This window comes from Elephantulus edwardii, unplaced genomic scaffold (assembly GCF_000299155.1).
Source record: "Elephantulus edwardii isolate Elephantulus edwardi_28Jun2011 unplaced genomic scaffold, EleEdw1.0 scaffold00228, whole genome shotgun sequence".
Taxonomy (NCBI): domain Eukaryota; kingdom Metazoa; phylum Chordata; class Mammalia; order Macroscelidea; family Macroscelididae; genus Elephantulus; species Elephantulus edwardii.
The window spans coordinates 1,670,304-1,690,146 of NW_006399978.1; the positions used below are offsets into that span (position 1 = coordinate 1,670,304).

General features: G+C 39.3%; 1 protein-coding gene across 1 annotated transcript in view; it reads right to left on the reverse strand.

The window, feature by feature from the left end:
- PCBP3 (poly(rC) binding protein 3) overlaps window positions 1–18,458 on the reverse strand; it is a 120,460-nt gene extending 102,002 nt beyond the window's left edge. The window contains exon 1 of the mRNA XM_006898392.1: window positions 18,323–18,458. Within this exon, the coding sequence (XP_006898454.1) occupies window positions 18,323–18,332 (10 nt within the window). The 5' untranslated portion in view covers window positions 18,333–18,458. The remainder of the gene's footprint in view (window positions 1–18,322) is intronic.
- Window positions 18,459–19,843: the final 1,385 nt, after the last annotated feature.

Below are 19,843 nucleotides of genomic sequence, written 5' to 3' on the forward strand. Positions count from 1 at the left end.
CACTGCTAATTGTGAAAACTGCAGTGATCAGTAAGAACTGGGGAGGAGGATGGTCACTTCTGATCTGGTCAAACTGTCATTTCCTATTAACGGCAATTAATAAACCAATTCAGAAATGTGTGCTCATGGGTGGTGTCATTAGTTGAGTGCTGACCATACTGGTGACACTGTCAGGGAAGGGAAGATTAAAATGACTGTTCATAGGGGAAAAAATCTTGGCATTGTTTTGGGAGAAACCAAGTTTTTTTTTAAAAAGAAAATTACCCCTGAAGTTGGCTAAAAGAGTTCCAGTGATATAGGGTTTTGTGTTGGGCTGCTAACTGAAATGGTGGTGGTGGTGGTGTTGTTAGGTACTGTAGTGTCGAATATGACCCATAGCGACTTTATGAACAAAAGATCTGACTCCTGTTCTATCCTGTGCCTTCCTCACAGGGAAGAAAATGAGGCAGTTTGCTCCTGTAAAGATTTATAGCCTCAGAAACTCAATGGGGGTTGTCACAAGTTAGAATTGATTGGGTTTGGTGAGTGGGTAGTTACAACAACAAAACTATCTTTTGTAAACCTAACTTACATGGATCAGTATGCCTGTAAGACTAAAACTGTGTTAATTTACTTTTGAACTACCTAATGTGCTTTGGTTATGGATGTAATTTTTATCTAATTATAGGGATGCTTCAAATCTGTATGCACATAAGAAAGTGCTATTGATTTCACTGTTGTTAATGTGTTATTGGGGTTTTCTTGTAGTGGCTGATATTGTCAAGTTTTCTATTTGTTAAGCTATAATATTGTTTTAAGCAGTATTTGTAAAGCTGAATATAGGATAACTTTTGCAATGAAGTAGCAGGTAAATAAAAAGGAACAAATTACTTTAAAAAAGCTTTCACTGTTACTAATATGTAATGCTGTAACTAATATTGTAATTCAACATAGAAAAATTTTATAATATACTATTTTGCATAAAGCAGAAACAAAACCTCCTGCCATCGAGCCAATTCTAGTTGACAGTGACCCTGCTGGACAGAACAGTACTGCCCTGTATATTTTCCAAGGTTGTAAATCTTTATAGAAGTAGATAATCTCATTTTTCTCCAAAGAACTACTATCATCTGAGGATTATTACAATTAAGTAATTTACACCTATATTTATCACACATTATTCTATGATTAAAACTGACAGTAAACATTACTAAGGATTCTGTATGAAGTTGTATAGGAGGACATCCATGGAGAAGTGACAGTATGGGTAAACACAATGGGTAATGCCTGTAGCATGCATTTCCCTGTACTGTGAAGTCCTATTCTGCTTCTGGGATGGCACCAAATCCAGTGTAGTTCTTGTACTCCTGATGCTTACAAGCTACTGGGAAGGTATAAAAGCAGGAATGCAGAAGGAAACACATAGAAATAATGCACAGCCTTTGCAGTGCTGTAACCTGTGGAAATGGGGACACGAAGGATGTAGTAGACATAGAAGACAGAGTGCTGGAGTGAAAAGTGGTCCTAGTACATGCCTTCTTGCCCCGTGAGACAGATTAAGGGGTAAAAGGAGATACAGGAGAACTTTGCCTCCATATTCATCTTCATCTCTCTGTGCTCCCTGAAAAGTAATTTCCCTCTACCCCCGTGGCCTCAGACCCTTCCACATGAGTCAGTGTGAGCAACACAGTGTTTTGGGGACTCTGAAAGCTCTTCTTAAGTGTGGACTTGGGGCTGGAAGGTGGGGCTGGAGTCTGGCAAGGCCAAGAACACACATTATCAGTATATAATTAAATCTCCATTTATCTTACTCCTGGGCCTGTCTCTTAATTGGTTCTAAGTTTTGGTAGAAGGAAAGAAGATTAGTTATTGGATGCTCTCAAGTTCTAAATAGTATGAACCCTGTAAAAAGTCTCTTAACACCTAATAATCTATAGTAAAATTTCCTGGGGGAGAGAGATCATGACTCTTGGAGGCCCTATAGTAGGGAGACATTTTAGGGCAGGTCAGTATTCTGGGCCAGTAAGTGTCAGTACATACAGATGTTTCTGCATCATCAAAGACAAAATCCTAGATTACACTTAACTATGGCAGGAAAGTATGCTAAAATTAGTTATTATGAGTCATCTTTTAGTGTTTAAAAAGACAATTTTGATAAAAGATTGACAGATGATAATGATGTGCACAAAAATCACAACTCTTGGGAATATTAACCTAATAAGGAGGAAAAAAAAATAAGAACATGAGAGAGGAGAAATAAAGACAATAAATATTAGCAAAAATTTAAAGAGGAAGAAGAGAAAAGCAATTCAAGAAAAAGAAATTAAGACAATTTAGAAAAGAAAGTGCCATAGAAGATTGAAAAATAAATATGTTAAATAAAGGAGTAAATAAAGCAAGACCGTTTAGATCAAGAACAAATATGACAAAAATATTTAAAGTTTAAAGTGCAATTAAAAAATTTAGAAAAACTAGATAAAAAGAAAAGCTTATTAGAGTGAGGTTCAGTTGAAGGTTGGTCTGAGCTTTGGGGGCCTGCAGTATAGAACAAGGAGCAGAGGGTGTGTACGGGCCTTCTGTCTTCTCTTGCTCTGGGCATAAGATAGAGAGAATTCACTGACTCTGATGACACACAAGCACAGTACAAATCACAGACTGGCCATGAAGGCACATCCCAAGTCCCAGATTTGCTGCCCACTGCCCAGATCAGCCCAGTCAGAGTGCCTTGTCTTAAGAGCTCAAACATATATTGATGAGCCCACACCGATTTGTGGCTAGCAGAGTATGAACAGGGATAGTTCAGGACCAAGACAATATGAGGAAGGGGAGGACTTGCAAAATGTGTTGCTCTCCATATGCTGGGCATTGCAATAGGACATCACGGCAGTTATGTTTCACTCATGCAGCAGCTCTATGGAAAATGTCTCTGCAGTCCTCTCTGGGAGGGGCCACATGAAAGGGTCAAGTTGCATCCACTTGATGGATCCCTAGTCTTAGCCATTGATGGAATGTGGGGAGGCTAGACATAGCTGATGACCCTTATAAAAGAAAATTGTGATGCTGCCTCCATCTGGGGTTTCCTGCTCCCCAGGCAGATGCTCCTGGATTACATTTAATCCCTTGGACAAGAGCACTCAAACGATCTGCTTCAGATCTCAATCCTCCGGCAGTCCCTTAATCCAAAACCCCTCTCTACTGCCTGCTTTGTTTAATTTCTTTTTAATGAGCTTGGCTTGGTTTTATTGAAAGTGTGTGTTGGAGTTTACATATGCATGAGAGAAGGTGAGCGTGGCATTTGTACTTGCAGTGAACACATGTAGATGTATAAACTCACTCGTAAGTCACAACATGACACACTCAGTAAAAAGGAACTTTATCAATTTGATCTTGTTAAAAGAAGGCTGTAGTAGCATGGTGTGCTCCACACTGGGCTGTTAGTGAAAAGTCAGTAGTTCACACTCAGAGAAAGATGAAGCAATTTGCTACCTTCCCCCACCCCCGGCAAAAAAAAAAAATTAATATATATAGCCTTGGAACCTTTAAGGATCAGTCTGTTTGGAATCAGAATCAACTTGATTTGCAGTGAGATTCTGATGTAGCTAAAGAAAGATTTTACTGTAGTAGGTTTCAAATTTAATGGAATTTCAATCGTAACTGCTGGAGCTGACTTAACTACTGTGGCTTTTCAATTGAGCAAGAGCAGGCTGGCAGGGTGAAACGCGTCATTATACACAGCACAGTTCCTGGCTGAAATGACACCACGCCAGCTTCCTCTCCTGACTGTGTCTTGGATCCTTACTCATGGGCAGGTCCTCCTAAGGCTGACCACTAGCACTCTATGCCTGTGCTGGTGAAACTGTGGTTGTCTCTTCTTTAGAAAGTCTGCCCACTAGCACTGCTGGCTGGCAGTGGCTTAGTTGTCTATGCTTTGGGTTGGTGGGATGATGCTATAGCGTCCTTGGAAGGACAGCAGGAGCAGAAATGCCTCCCAGCTCTGCCCTTCCCTGCTGCCTCTCACATCCCAGTCCTGCAGAGCTTCCAAATCCATCAATGATAATCAGCTAAAACAAACTGTAGTTTACCACCTCCAAGTTCAGTGACAATTTAAACTTTAGAAAGTCAAAGATCTAAATTTTTAGGTCACCCAGAGGAGTCACTTTTTTAAAAAAAGTTTTTATATAGTAGTAGCAGGAGAATTTTTCTAATTCAGTAAAAAATATGAACATGGCCTTTCTATGAAGGTGTCATCAAAAGTGAAGGAAACCCCTGCCCTTCCAAAACTGAAGCCAAAGCAAAGGCGTTAAAAGCCAAGAAGGCATCCACAGCACACACACCCCAAAAAAGAACCACATTATCACCCACCTTCCAGAGGTCTAGGACTCTCAGATTTTGAAGGAAGCCAAATACCCCCAGAAGAGTACCCTGCAAGAAACAAGCTTGACCACTATGCCATCAACAAGTTGTCCCTGAACACTGAATTAGCCATGAAGAAGACAGAAGATAACAACACACTTGTGCTCATTGTGGATGTCAAGGTCAATAAGCACCAAATCAAACAAGCTGTAAAGAAGCTCTATGACACCCTAATTAGGCCTGATGGAGAGGAGGCCTATGTTTGATTTGCTCCTGACTATACTGCTTTGGATGTTGCCAACAAAATTGGGATCATCTAAACTGAGCCCAGCTGGCTAATTCTAAATACATATTTTTCTCACCCCCTACCCCCGCAAAAAGACAAACATGAATGTATGTTCTGGAGTTCAGAGTCCATGGCATCCATCTCCTCACTGCAGTCTTAGACACAAACCCAGAGCGGTTTGAAATACATGGACAAGCTCCTATGTCAGTGCCTTAGACTACCTGTCTTTTTTCATTGCTCAAAAACCTGCACTATGCCTCATGATGGTGCATATCTATCTGTCTGTCTATCTATCTATCTATCTATCTATCTATCTATCATCTATCTATCTATCTATCTATCTATCTATCTATCTATCTATCTATCATCTATCATCTATCTATCGATCATATTCGACTATTTGCACACTGCATTGGTAAGAAGGTTCTCTGGGAAAAGCAACTGGACCAGAGGCATGGACAGCATGACCTTCAAAGGAAGCCTCAGTGTAAGGCCTGCCTCTACCCTCGGGTGAGGACAACAGCTCTGCAGTCACCACGCTCTCACTGCTGCTTCAACACAGCTTACCGAAGACCTTTATTCTGAATTTGTCAGTGTCTCCAACATCTGTGTTTCTAAAACATTGCATGTTACAGTCCTTGGTAGTATTTCCACCTAGCCGTTGTTTCCATAAGGAATCCTGGTGGCACAGTGCATTACATGCTGGACTGCTAACCCAATAGTCCACTTCAAACCTATGAGCTGCTGCACAGGAGGAAGATGGAGGATAACTGTAAGTTGAGATTGTTGGCTGCTGTTTCTACAGTAATTCACAGGACCTTCCAATGAGGGTGCTAATATTAATCAGCCTATTAATATGTTGCTACTATTTCTTTGTCATCTGTCCTTTCTCTTCAGAGTTGGTTATGGTATCATTGGTTGTGCAGATGTATTCATGTTTTATTTAGTTTAAGGTTTCTGAGGCTGTAAATTGTAGCCCATTGTTTCTCCATCAAGCAATTAGTAGATTTGAACCACTAGAGAATAACCTTTTGGTTAGCGGTGCAACACCCTACAGATTAGGTGACCAGACCTCTTTATTTGTTCGCTACTCCATCTTAGATGTAATTGTGTTTGGTATGAGATAAAAGTTTAGTGATTCTTTGTTTAAATAGACATCTAATTGATCTGACACGATTTATTCAGTAGGCTGTCTATTCTCCTGGATTTAAATACCACCTATATCAAACAAAACAAAGTAACACCTCCCTTTTACCACATGCCAACATATTTGGGTCTGTTTCTTATAACTCTGTTCTGCTCTATACATTTCTGGATGATCCAGTGTTTTTGCATCATGGATCGATATGCTTTTGTATCAGTTTTTTCCCCACCTTTATTCTTGCTTTGATTTGGGAGCTGATCCTCAGGATGGTGAGCATCAGGGAAGGAGAGGAGTGAGGGCTGAGCACAAGGTCACAACCACAAGAGGCACCAGATAGGAAGGTTTCTCTCTAGGTCCCTTCTTTATTGATCTTCCACAACTTTCTTGCAATGTGGGTCTATTCTCTTTAGCAAAGGGAAGAACAGATCCTTCCTCATATCGTTTTCAGTACACTGAATATGTTACCTGTACAACTATCCCTGGATAATATGCAACAGAAAGTACAAAAAACGAACCACATATCTCACCAGGTTGGTTTGGTTCACATTTGACATGATCAACCCAACAGCAGCATATCTGATGCCATTACGAGCTGGTTCTAAAAGTTTGGAGATGCTACCAGCCCAAGCGGTACTCAACATTACACACCCTGCTGCACCAGGAGACACATGCTCATGTTATTAATTGTGTAGCTTGTGGTGTAATTAAAAGGACCCAAATTTGCTTCGTGTACATGTTGCATAGTCATTTCACTTTATCTTTATCTTGGTCACGCTCAGTGTATGCAGACAGTTACAGTGGCCCCCACAGTAGTGGAATGACTGCAGGGCACCAGGTTCTTGCTAGACCCACCAAGCTTGCAGCTGGACCACTGTAAGTCACACTACACAGTCAGGTCACAGGCGATCATGGCTGCAGAGAGCCTGGGGCACCTACTGCTGAGAAACAGTAGTAGCCATGAAGTGGCCCCAATTTTATAGCACAGAAAACTCCTGGGGCTCCTTCCTCCCTGTCATTGCCCTTGGAAAGTGAGCTCCACATAAGGGGAGATACACAACCTTCTCCTTAGTGCCACCAAGATTTACCAGGGCCAGCCCAAACCCTTTGTTCCCTCAGGTAGAAGCATGCAGGCCACTCCCGGGATGGCTCTCATTGCCTCCTTGCTCCAGGCAAATGCCCCCACTTGCTACCACCCTCACAAGTTTGCCTTCTTCTTCACCTGCTCTGTACATCCCAAACACCCATGCTCTTCAGACCTCTACAGGGAGATACACTAGCACCAGCAATGTTGAAGACCCATGGAAAATCTACTCAGGGCACCAAGGCATCTGCCAAAGTCTCTGTAATTCGCCCTTGACAGGGCCTAATGTTCCTTTGGGCAGTGAGAGTATCAGTATGATAATTCAGAGTTTTGTACGTCATATTTGCACCAACACATCAGTGTCATTTCAGAAACCTTTGCACTATCGCTATCAGAGCTTCAGTGATTTAGAAATGATTTTGCAGTGTAGCAGCTAGTGCAATGACATTTTGCTCATATCAGCTTGCAACTCTGCATACTTTTGGTTAAGAGAGGGCTCAGAGACCATAAATGCCCAGATGTTTACCTTTGCTAAGCTCTTACTAACAGTGAGGGCACCACAATAATACCCTGGAGCCAGGGACATGACTGATTTCTGCCCTGGATGAGCAGGTAGCTAAGAGTTCTCAGTCAGCCCACACTTGCCAGTGCCTTGTGGATTGTGTGGTTGCTATGTGTGAGATGCCCTTCCACAGACATTGCCTATTCATAACAGACTGGGGAAGAAGAAGAAAAAATTGCAATGGCATGTGTTCAATGATTACCCTCACCCTTCTCTGCATAACTAGAAAGCTACAAGTGGGGGAGAAATTGTCTAATTTTACTGAAAATATTAAAAGCCTAACAAATATGAAAGCTTTTCTCAGCTTAAGTAGGTGACCAAACACTGTTGTAATGTAACAAGTACACAACTATGCACACACACTGATGCACTTATACTTGAAAACTCATGTGTATATAAAAAAACACATCCACACATATGCTCACACTTGCATATATATATATACACACACACACACACACACACAAGTGTATGCATGTCTATGCAAACATTCACAAGGGCACACACATACACACTGTCAATTTTGGTTTTAGAAACTTAAGGTAGGACACAGAGAGAGTCCCCTTGATCGTGCATTTAAATGTTGATTCATAAATTATTTACATCAGTAGTTCTCCCATTTATAGTGAGCATTAGCCTCACAGACTTGTCAAACCACATACTACACCTCTATCCTAGAAGTTCTGATTTAGGCACTCTAAGGTGGGCCTGAGAATATGCCTTTCCATAAAGTTTTCAAGGGGTGATGAAGTTGATGTCCAAGGGCCACATTTTGGGAATCACCAACCTATACAAAGTACACTTCTAATAAAATTGCAAAGTGTCTAGAAAAGGGGACCTGCCTCATTTGACTGGCATAGGACACAGGGCCAGCAGAGAAGAGACACCCTGCCTATGTGGTCTTTCCGTTGGTTGCGACTAACAGAAAGGTATATATATGCACCTCAGGACCAACAGATAGTCAGGACAGCTCTTGGCTCCATCTCCATGTTACAATTGACAACAGGAGACATGCCTCTAGAACAGAGAAGGCTGCTACAGTGCCACATAACTCTAGCTCAATTTTATGACTGATAAACAAATATGTCCTAGGACTGATCAGGGTCCCTCATTCAGCTCCAGCTGCAATCCATTCTGTGGTTCTTTTAATTCCTAAACACTCCAAGACATAAGCTGTGTGAACATCTTTGGAAAAAACAAAATTAAACAAACAAACAAACAAAAAAACAAACACAAGACTGCCTTTAACCTCTCAGTTGATAAGACAGAGAATTGCTAGTCCTGAATGGACTCTGTGAGGTGAAGGGACATCAGTAAGTCAGTCAGAAACTCAGGTGAAGGACTCCATCCAAGCACCCTGAACATTGTTAATTGCATGACTCTCATTTCTGCACTAGGATCCTTTTCTGCTGAAAATGCTGTTTCTGAATTGTTACATTTGTGCTTTCTGGAAAATAGTAATCTATTCCATCAATAGGTACAGAACAGCATGCATCCCATACTACACCATTATCTTTAGAGAAAGCCACACTAATTTTTTTCTGAGGCAATTTGGATGAGGAGGAGTAGTATCTTAATTTGGTTAACATGAAATATACATATACATGAGCACAACTGCTTATATTATTTTTTTATGCTGCAATTTGAAGACTAAGTGTTCACAGTAAAACCACATTATTGGAACATATATCACTGAAAAGGAAGGGTACAGAACATTTAAAACTGCATAAAAATACATACCAAAGGGAGCTCTGGTGGCCCAGTGGCAAGAAACTGCACTGCAATACCAGAGGTACATGGTTCGAATCCACCAGATGCTCTGCTAGAGAAGGAGGGGCAATCTCCTCCTGTACCAGTCAGATCCAATTTGATGGTACACACATACACACACATTCTCTCTCTTATATATATGAAATGTTTTCCTTTTCTTAAGGTTGGATAAGAAACTCCTAAGATTCAGATATAGTGGCAGTTGGATGAAACTAAATATCACCCAAATGCAGAATATTTTTACAGAGCAATACCTTCAAAGAAGAAAAGCTTTTTTTATTACTGAGTGTATATTTTTTCTTGCAATTAAAATCTATTTATAATTTAAAGTTTGTTCATTTGGGACCCTCTATGAGATGGATTGATTCGGTGACTGGGGTAATCGGGATGGGTGTGTCAGAGGCAGTGCGGTTGGCGCAGGATAGAGCAGGGTTTAGGGCTGTTGTGCATAGGGTCGCTGAGTCGCAAACAACTCGACGGCACATAACAACAACAACAACACGCTTTACAGAAAGCAAGTTAAAAATAAGTTGAAAAAATAAAAAGAAAATAATGAATTGAAAATATTTCCTCTTTAATATAACAAAATTATCTCTTATAACATGTACTCAAATTAAATACTATTATAATTTTCTGGCAAACTGTTTCTAGAAACAATTTTTGCTAGAAGAATCTAAACAGGAGAATATACTTTGTCTAAACATGGCATCATTATAGGAATAGTATTCCACTAATTATTTGTCAAAATATGTTTATCAGAAGGATTCTGGTAATAGATGCACAAAAATGTGAATGCTGAAATTTATAATATTCATGTTAGTTTTATGAGCATCATAAATAATAACAGTGTATATACACTTTATCATGAAGGATCTACTTACTGGCTTTCCCTAAGCAAAGAAAATTATGTTAATGATTAATGCAAAAATCAAGTGTCATAAGTACATGTTCTCCATTAACTAATAAAGTGCATTAATTAATTTCTATTGCTTAAGTATTATCTAGGCATTCAGATAATGATAGTCACAGTTGGTCTTCTATCTTTATAATTTCTTTTTAAGGATAGGTGTCAATTATTAGCACCTTTTAATATTAAAGTGTTATTATTTATAGAGAAATACATATATAGCATTAGAAGTGCTTATCAGCCAATAATATTCAGATATTTATTTGAATAACATTTTAAGTCTATGGTGTTCAAAGGTACTTACTGAATTATACCGCTAGATCTTGGTCTCACCAGAATTATTAAAATTTTTGTGGGTGAGAACTATATTCCCAGAACATATCTGCAAAAATCATTGGCTAACCAATATTTCTAAAGTTATATATTTATCTATAAATAATAGTACTTTAAACATTAAGACGTTTTAATAGCTGTTGTCAATCTTTGTAGAGTAACAGTATTATTAGAGGACCAAAAGTGATTATCATGATCTCAATGTCAATAACTAATGTTAAACATAATTTACTTTTTTTCATCAAAGAGAAAAATCAATGGATTGCTCATTTGTCTTAAATGTTTTTTTCTGCCCTCAATGCGATCACTGCCTTTCCATGGTAGGAACTGTCCGCCCCTCAAGAACCAGTTGGGCTTCTGGGAACGGCTTCTGTGTCAGCTCCCATCCCAAAGCCCCTCAATGTCCAAGACAGAGCTTTCTTCCTAGGTCTGGCTTCCAGGTCCTCCTAAAAGCTCCTTACCTCAGAACAAAGCACTCTGCTGGGCTAGAGGATGGGCTGATGTAGGTTTCAGACAGATGGTCACTCTTCCCTGCTTAGAAAAGATGAAAAATGCTACAGGAGAGAAATTAGAGGGATGTTTTGTTCTAAACCAAAGAAGGCGACAAATCCCATTGGGCTTGGGTTGGAGCCTCGTGACATGGGACCATGCACATGTGACCTACTTTTTGCCCAAATCCCTGGCTTCCTTGGAGGGGTGCGCCCAGCAGTGATGGGCTGTCATGTAGAGGACTCCCTCCCCCAACAGAGGCCACTGAGCAGATTCAAGCCTCAGGATATCCGACTGTACCATTGCAGACCCTAGAAGAGGAGGGATGGGTGGGGGTTGAACCTCAGGGCCCAATATCAATCAAAATGCAAAGCTGTCAGATGCACGGACTTTCTGCTTGTGGACAAGCCTTGAGCCCATGGTTGGCTGATGACCAACAGGGGCTTGTCCTGGAACACACTGGCCACAGGCTCACAGGGTCCTAGAACTGTAGATGAAACCCTCCTCTCTAGGACCAAAGGCTAAAATAGTACATGCTGGACATTCTCTCCTTGTCCTAGTGATTCCTACAGTGTAAATGACAGCTCCAAGGGCCAATTCTGAAAGCACGTCATATAAGCTTAGAAATGGAGGCTCATATATTATCGTCAAAGAGACCTGATGTTAGGGCCATTTAGTGGGCTTTCAGGATAGAGGGGCCCTATGTGAGACCCAGCCGACTGGACACTCAGAGCTAGGAGAGAAGGTAGAGAGAATGCATGCATTGGCCAACCCATGAAAGTGGTAATTTCTGCCACCTTCCAGCTCTATGTAGAATTGACTAATTATTTCATGTCCTCATCTTATTAAAAATATAAATATTGTATGATAGTAAGTAAAAACTGACTGAACATAAAAAGTATTCATTATTAGCTCTATCTGACATTTTAAAAAGTAAGAAATAAAGACACATTCACATGAGTGGCAAAAAAATATAAGAATACAGGGAAGAGTCACGCAGTCTCTGTGGAGGGTGGGGAGGGGGCACGTGTTGCCAGGAACAGTGAGTGGCACTGAGGTGGCTGCTGTGCACATTGTGGAATGTGTTCGCAGCATTCTGATGACTAAAAGCACAGTGAAGAAATGGAGTCCTGCAGATTTCATCAGCCCTTCAGAGTCAACTTGATGATTCATTTCAGAAAAATAAAAATTTAAGATAATATGTTAGGTGTCCATTATGGGGGGGGACCTAGAAAATGCATATATGCAAAAGTTATCTGTGATATCATCACCTAGCAATGACCAGTGCTGATAATGTATTATTTTAGAATCACTTTGCCTTGGAATATTTTCCAGCAGACATGTGCTATTTGCTAGTACATGGTGGGGGAGGGGGGCTAGGCAAAAATAGGACTAACTCACCCTACTTGTCCTAATTTTCTTTAACATCATACACTAAAGATTTTTTCATGATGCTGTATTTAACTCTTTGGAACAGTGATTATATTCCCCACAACATCCTCACTTCATGGCACATAGAATTATAACATGCTGGCAATGATTGTACCCATCAGACATCTGAAGTATTGCAATAAACAATGCTTAAATAATTCTTTTTGGGTCATCCCTGTCTTACTCCCTTGAAATAAATCATAGAAGTGTAATTTCCGGGTCACAGAGCACACAGATCTGCAGCTTCTGGCACAATGACAGACTGGCTAGGCTGACTGTACTCCTCTGCTGAGGCTGAGGGGAGTGAGGGAGAGAGAAAGCAATGGGGTGGGAGAGACTTAGGGGAGGGGACTGTCCCTGTGTTCTCACAGGGTCTTCATATTTGCAGTGTGTAAAGGCTAAGCCCTGTGACGTCAACATTATAGTCAGACAGGGAAAGACTGGAGCCAGGATGACAGGAGGACAGTGCTAACTGTGGACATTAACAAGACACTTGGTGCACTTGGCAAGTCTGTGTCACATATTTAGCAATTTAATCCTCATCATAACTCTTGTTTTAAAGATGAGGAAAAAAACAGGTATACAGTCACTAGTGCTCAAGGTTATCAGGGTATTGGAGCCAGCCAGAAACCAGGCCAGCTAGCCCAAGGGCCTCTGCTCTTGACCACATGTGATTACAGTGCCGAATGCAGCTGAGAGGCTTTTGGATTTGGCAATATGGAAGTTTCCAGCAACCTTGACAAGGGCAGTGTGGCTCAGAGCCAGGAACAAAGTAGAAAATGAGACAGTGCAGCTGAAGGAGGGAACTCTCAAAGGGAGTAGAGGGAGCTAACGGTGGTTGACGCAGGATGTGATCAAAGAAAAAGGAGTAGCATCTTTGGAGAGAAGAGAGGGAAGGAAGCTAGCATAGGGTGACGAGTGTAGGGAAACGGTCTCTACAGGGACATCATTGGATTTGCTAAGGTCTCAAACCTCAAGAAGAATTTGAAGACCATAAAAGGCAAGCAGGGCTGGAGAGAGTTGCAGGGAGCTCACAGGGCAAGAAGTAGATTGGGGAGAGTGAATGATAACACTACAAAGGAAAAATACTGGGGATTTTATTGAGCAACTGTTTTGTTGTTCAATAAAATTGAGTTTGAGGATTGGGGAAGAGCGAGAAGAAGTGAGATGCCTTTCCTGTCATATCCCATCAGCCGCAGGACATTAAGATACTTATCACTTTTGACACTGACCTGGATCACTTGGTGAAGGTGATGTCAGCCAAGGTCCATTCCAATCTCTGTTCTTTGGAAATGAGTCATCAAATCTATGCTCTGTGGAGGGGAATTAGTAGCCCCCTCCTGAGGGGAACCATCAATATAATTTGCTTGAAATTCTTCTGTTAAGAATATTTGTCCCTGTTTCTCAGTATACTAATTCAATCACTTATCTATATTAGTATTATTAAGTGGTTCTTTGCACTTGTACACCAAGGACTTTCCCCAAAATGGATGCATGTTAGATTATTTAAGAACAGTGGGAGAAAACTAAAAGAACACATTAACAGAGAAAGGACCTGGACACATCTGTATTTTATTTCACTGAAAAAAGTCTAGTATAGAGGGGATGGCCTGAAATACATAGCCCCTATGGAGACCTTAGGGGAGGTTCCAAAGTCAGCACAAGGGCCATACTGCCTTATGAAGTTTGACCTGTGACCCAGTCTTGTTCACGGTTATGGCTGATGCTCTAAACTATATCTTTATTAAGACCTTGTATAGATTAGAAGTGTATCCTCGAAATTAGGAGTAGTTTAGGGGAAGGTAGAGCCACAAGCCCCCAAACACATGAGGCTCAATGCAGGCATCCTCCTCTGTACCACATAAATACACCATGCTCTCCAGTAAGGACCTGAAGGCAGCAAGGTCACAGGATCCCCCTCAATAGGCCTCAGAAAAGAGGAACAGCCAAAGGGCTAATGCAATGCAGAGCCAGGAAGTAAGGGAAGGAGGAGCTGGTATAAATCATATACTTACATTAACTTTTAGATATGTTTTCCTATTAAGTATAATGTACTATTTTAAGCTTGACTGCTTCATTATATCTTTTATTATCTGACAGTAAAAGCCCTCCCCATATTCCAAAATGTATGGCAATGTTGGAGCTCCAATGAAAGTTGATTGGCATAATATGCACATTTGTGCATGCCTATACCAACCGGTGGTAGAACACAGAGTGACAGAGAAACAACACTGAGCATCTGAGCACGAAACACAGCTGTGGACCTATGAGTGTGTCTCAGCCATGGAGCTGGGGCATGGAGCCTCTCAGCACATGGACAGGACTAGCATCAATGTAGCTGTTCCATATACATCCGTGCCCTTTCTTCCAATGTTTTTTAGGCAGCTGAGCTTTCCAACACTGAGTCCTCTGTCTCTAAGGCGTAGCTTTTCAGCACTCAAACAGGTAACATCTTATTAACTGAATTCCTTTGTACTTTAAATCTGTGTCATTGTGCAAATAGACTCTTGCATCTATTCCACTGTTACTTACCTTCAATGTACAGAAATCTATGTTTTGAGCGCTAATATTTTACTTAAATGTTTATCTAAGCTTTTCAGGTATTCTAAGAAGTTTGTTTCAGGATCTGTTTTAGTTTGCTATTACTGCAGTTATAGAAATATCACAAATGGATGGGCTTAGTGAACAAAACTGTTTCTTAAAGTTTGCTATTGCAGTTCTTAGGTGCTGTCAAGTTGGCTCCAATTTATACCAGATTTATGCACAGAATGAAACTCTGTCTGATCTTATAGTTTTTGAGAAGCCCTGGTAGCATAATACCTATAAGGTTTATATATGATCTTTATCAGAGAAGAGATTAAGAAGATGGCACAGGATTCACTTACAAATACTTTTTACAATACAAATGCCTATTCATTGCAAATATCTTTCTTCAACAACAATTACACACACTGGCAATTATACACATAGTCTGTCCTAGATGTGAGGTGATACATAGGTTAAAACTGACTATGTCTTGAAAGATACAATGGAAAAGTTCAATATTATCCATCTGAACAAGACCAGGGGTCAATTGTGAAGCAAATCATTACTCATATGAAAGTTCAAATCAAAGCTGAAACAAAACAAGTCCACATGAGCCAAAGTATAACCTTGAGTATATTTCACCAGGATTTAGAGACCATATCAGGAATATATTTGAGGTATCTAATATTAATGACTGACAACAAGATAAAGCATAGAGTGACATTAAGGATATCATCTGTGAAGAAATCCAACGGCATATTAGTATACAACTTGCATGACCCAATGTCTTTAACTACCTCTTCAGAGAAATGACTCGTCTCATTCTTTAGGATGTAACTTTTCTAATAAAACTACCTTTTACCTTCAAATGAAAAAAAAATCACAGATCATTTAAAAAGAGAGTAAAGAAATTAAAAAACAAAATGGACATTAGAAGAAACTCTCAACCTTGCTTGTAAATATAGAGAAGTTAAAGTAAAAAGAATAAATGATTATGTAAAAGAGATGAACAGAAATTTTAATTGGTGCCTTGAGAATACAAAGTATTATAGTGAAATGTGCAAAAACTTAAGAGTTATAAAACTAAAAGGGAAGAGTGTTGCTTGACATCGCTCAAGTTGAAAAACCACAAAAACTCTCATTGTCATAGAGTAGGAATTGATTCATAGTTGGCTCTCCAGCCGGTTTTTGGAGGCTGCAAATCATAATGCAGGAGACTGTCCATCTTTATCCTGCAGGTGAATTCAAATCACAGAGGTGTGGACTTTGAGTTAGCAGCACAACTCCCTATGGAAAGAACTGAAGACAACATTCAAGTCTTAAATTGCAGTATTGACTGATTTTATAGAAAAATCTGAAACAATGCAGGGAGAGTCAAAAGAAAATGGAAGGAATACACAATGACTGTACCAAAAATGATTCCTCATAGTTACAGATCAATTTCAGAAGGCAGCACATGCCCAAGAATTGATGATAATGAAGAAAGGCATCCACAATGCATGGAAGGCATTGGAGAAAACAAAGCTCTTGAAATTTACACAATATCAATTGAGATGTTTCAAAAACATATACAATGCTGGAAGGGTTTACTTGTCTATGCCAAGAAATTTGGAAGACAGTTATTAACCAATAAACTGGAAGAAATTGATATATCTGTGATTACAAGGAAAATAATCCAACAGAAGGCAGAAATTAGAAAAATAACAAAATGTTATTTGTGATGATTAGTATCACGTACAAGAAAAATTTTGTTGATGTTAATTAAAAATTGCTGCAGCCATACATGAACAAGGAACTGGTAGAAATTCAAACCAAATTAAAAGGAGGACATGGAACATGGGATATTATTGTTAATATTAGATAGATCTTAGCAAAATGCAGATAACTAGAAAGATGTTTACCAGAGAGGTTCATTGGGGCTTTTTTTCTTTTTTTCTTCTAAAGTACTTTATTACAGATCTGGGAGGACAGAGAGAATCCTCTCAAAAACTGCCTCTTGTTTACCTGAGTTTTATTGACTTTTCAAAGACATAAACTGTGTAGGTTATAATGAATTATAGATAATAATGTGAATCATGTGACTTTTAGAACATTTATTTGTTCTCATGTGGATCTTGTACACAGATCACGTGTAGGACCAGGTTTCATTCTTTTATACAAGCACTACCAAGTTAATGTAATCTCAAAATAATGCATGTTCAAATTTTGTAAATGTTCTCTCATATAAGCATATTTTGTATATATACTTACAAAGTAGCATGTAGAGTTAAAAAATATAACCAATAGCACAAATTTTACACTATGTTGTATAAGAGATTCATAGCTCAGCATATTTTTGTTGACCTGTTTTTTAGAGGACTAAGTTAAAATTTAAAATTCAACTGCTCATTCATGCCATTTTCCTATGTCAACAGAAAGTAGTATGAATTTTTTTCAGGGTAATTTCAGGGCACCAAACATCACTGACATTGCCGTTACCCAGGGCTCCTGTGATTTGCTCTCTACAAACACCCAAGACTTGCTTTAGAGGCTCAGTTCTGCCTGTTGTTCTTCACTCTGAAAACCTAGGCTTCCCTCAGGTCTCCCTTGGCTCTCCAGGGATGGATCCAGGGGAAGGGCCAGGACCTGTCCCACATGGCCAACTTAGTAGGAACCGGAAGCTTAGCCCTGTTTCCCAACCACTGGAAATAGGAATCTCTGATTTGTGCCACTGTTAGAACCTCTACTTGGAATATTACTGCTTTTAATTTTTGACTCATGTACTTTTAACTTGTTAGTTAAATTTGTGTCTTTTAGGCTATAACACTTCCATGATACATCTTCAAGGATATGAACATGTATGGCTAAGCACAATTAATAACAGTGCATCTAAATTCCAAAACCAATCTCCATAATAGTCTATATGTTTCCTACTGCCAAAAGGGCCCTTTAGAGTAGTGAGAGAAGATCTTCACCCTGAAACCCACAGTGTCCCTTTTCAGCAGGAAGTAGCTAAGAGAATACGCCATCCCCTTTTCCTTATGAATCAGGGTGAAGTCTCTCTCAAGGAGGAGTGATAGGGAATGACAAAAGACACACTGACAAAGGAGATTAATCAGAACTGGCTTTGACAAGCACTGTGGCAATGGGACAATTAAAACAGACTTTCAAGGGGGGGAAAAAAGAGGAACGAACTGGGAGGGTAGAGAAAATAGTGCAAAAATGAATGAATGGAAATCCAAAATCTCTGTAAATGTTCATTAAAATTAATAAAATTTGATAAATTTTTTTAAAAAAAGAAATAGGAATCTCTGGATTTCAAAAAAAGGCTATATAGAAAACTAGAGCACACAGACTGAAGTGGAGTAAAATAATAACATGATATTACATTTATATATTACATTTGTCAAGGACAAAACTGACTCACATATTTTTGGTAAATGAAGAAACAAGTAAATGAAAGACATTGTACAGTGACTTACCTTCCCCCATAAGCAGGCTATAAGGTTCAGAGCAGATCCATAGGTACCAAGTGTTCACACTTAGAGCAACTTAGAGCTTCATAGCCAGAATTGGCGGTTTACAGAAGGAGTGGCTTTTGCAGTGAGTCCCACCTACCTACAACACAAAAACATAGATGTATGCAGCTTTATATATTTATGACCTTGACTGTTATAAATAGAATTTGAACAGAATAGCTTTCTTATATTAGCAGAAAAGTAAATACCATTTAAACTTTCAAGCGTACAACAGTTTGTGGTATACAGAGATTTTAAAAAAAGAAAAATCATATTAGTGGGAGTTTATCCTGAGTATAATATGCTCTGCAAATCCCCAAATAAGACATTTTTAAATATAAGCAGGCTTTTATGTTTATAAAAGATAACTTCAAAAATCAGTGTTTCTAAAAATGTATACATTTTTAAGAAATAGCATATATAAACATGTAACAATTATATCTGTTAATTTAAAAGTTTTGTTGATTTTTCTCTTTTTCAGTTAATAAAATTATTTCATTCAAATTCAGCATGAGATTCTGCCCCACGATAGCACTTTCTGTGTCATCTAATGTTGACTCATTATGCACGATTTTCACATTTGTCTTTTTTACTTTTTATTTTTTGAGTTCACAATTTTAGTTTAGCAAGCAGACTCTTGCTATAGATTATTTTAAAATGGCTAAACCAATACATTAACAGAGATATCTCAGAAATTCAAGCTGGATTTAGAAGAGGATGTGGAACAAGGGAAATCAATGCTAATGGCATATGTCTTTGACTGTGGGGACCACAATGAATTATGGCTAACATTAAGAAGAAAAGGTATTCCAGAACACTTAATTGTGCTCATATGAAACCTACACCTACACCAAGAAGCTGTTTTCCAAAAAGAACAAAGAAGTACTGTATGCTTTAAAATTAATAAAGGTGTGCATCAAAGTTGTATATCCTTTATTCATATCTATTCAGTCTGACTGCTCAACAAATCATTCAGGAATGTGGATTTTATGGAGAAGAATGTGGCATCAGGGTAAGTTGAAAACGCACCAAAAACCTGTATTATATAGATTTCACAACCTTGCTCTTTTAGAAATAAGAGGATCTGATGTACTTGCAGAAGAAGTAGGTTACTCATAGCAACCCTATGTGCAATCATTCTCTATCCTGTGCCAACTTTATTGTCTCTGATATACCTACCCCTATTATCCAGTCATTGAATGAATCCATCTAATACAGGGTCTTCCTCTCTTGCGATGTTCCTCCACCCTCCCAAGCATGACATCCTTTTCCAAGGACTGATCCTTGCCTTGCAACATGTCCAAATTATAACAGATAAAGTTTCAGAATCCTTGCCTCCCAGGAGCAGCCTGGCTTCACCCTCTCCAGAATGAACCTGTGTGTTCTTCTAGTTGTCCATGGTATATTCAATACTCTTCTCAAGCACCACAGCTCAAAAGCATCAATTCTCTGATCATCCCTCGTCATTGTCCAGCTTTCCAATGC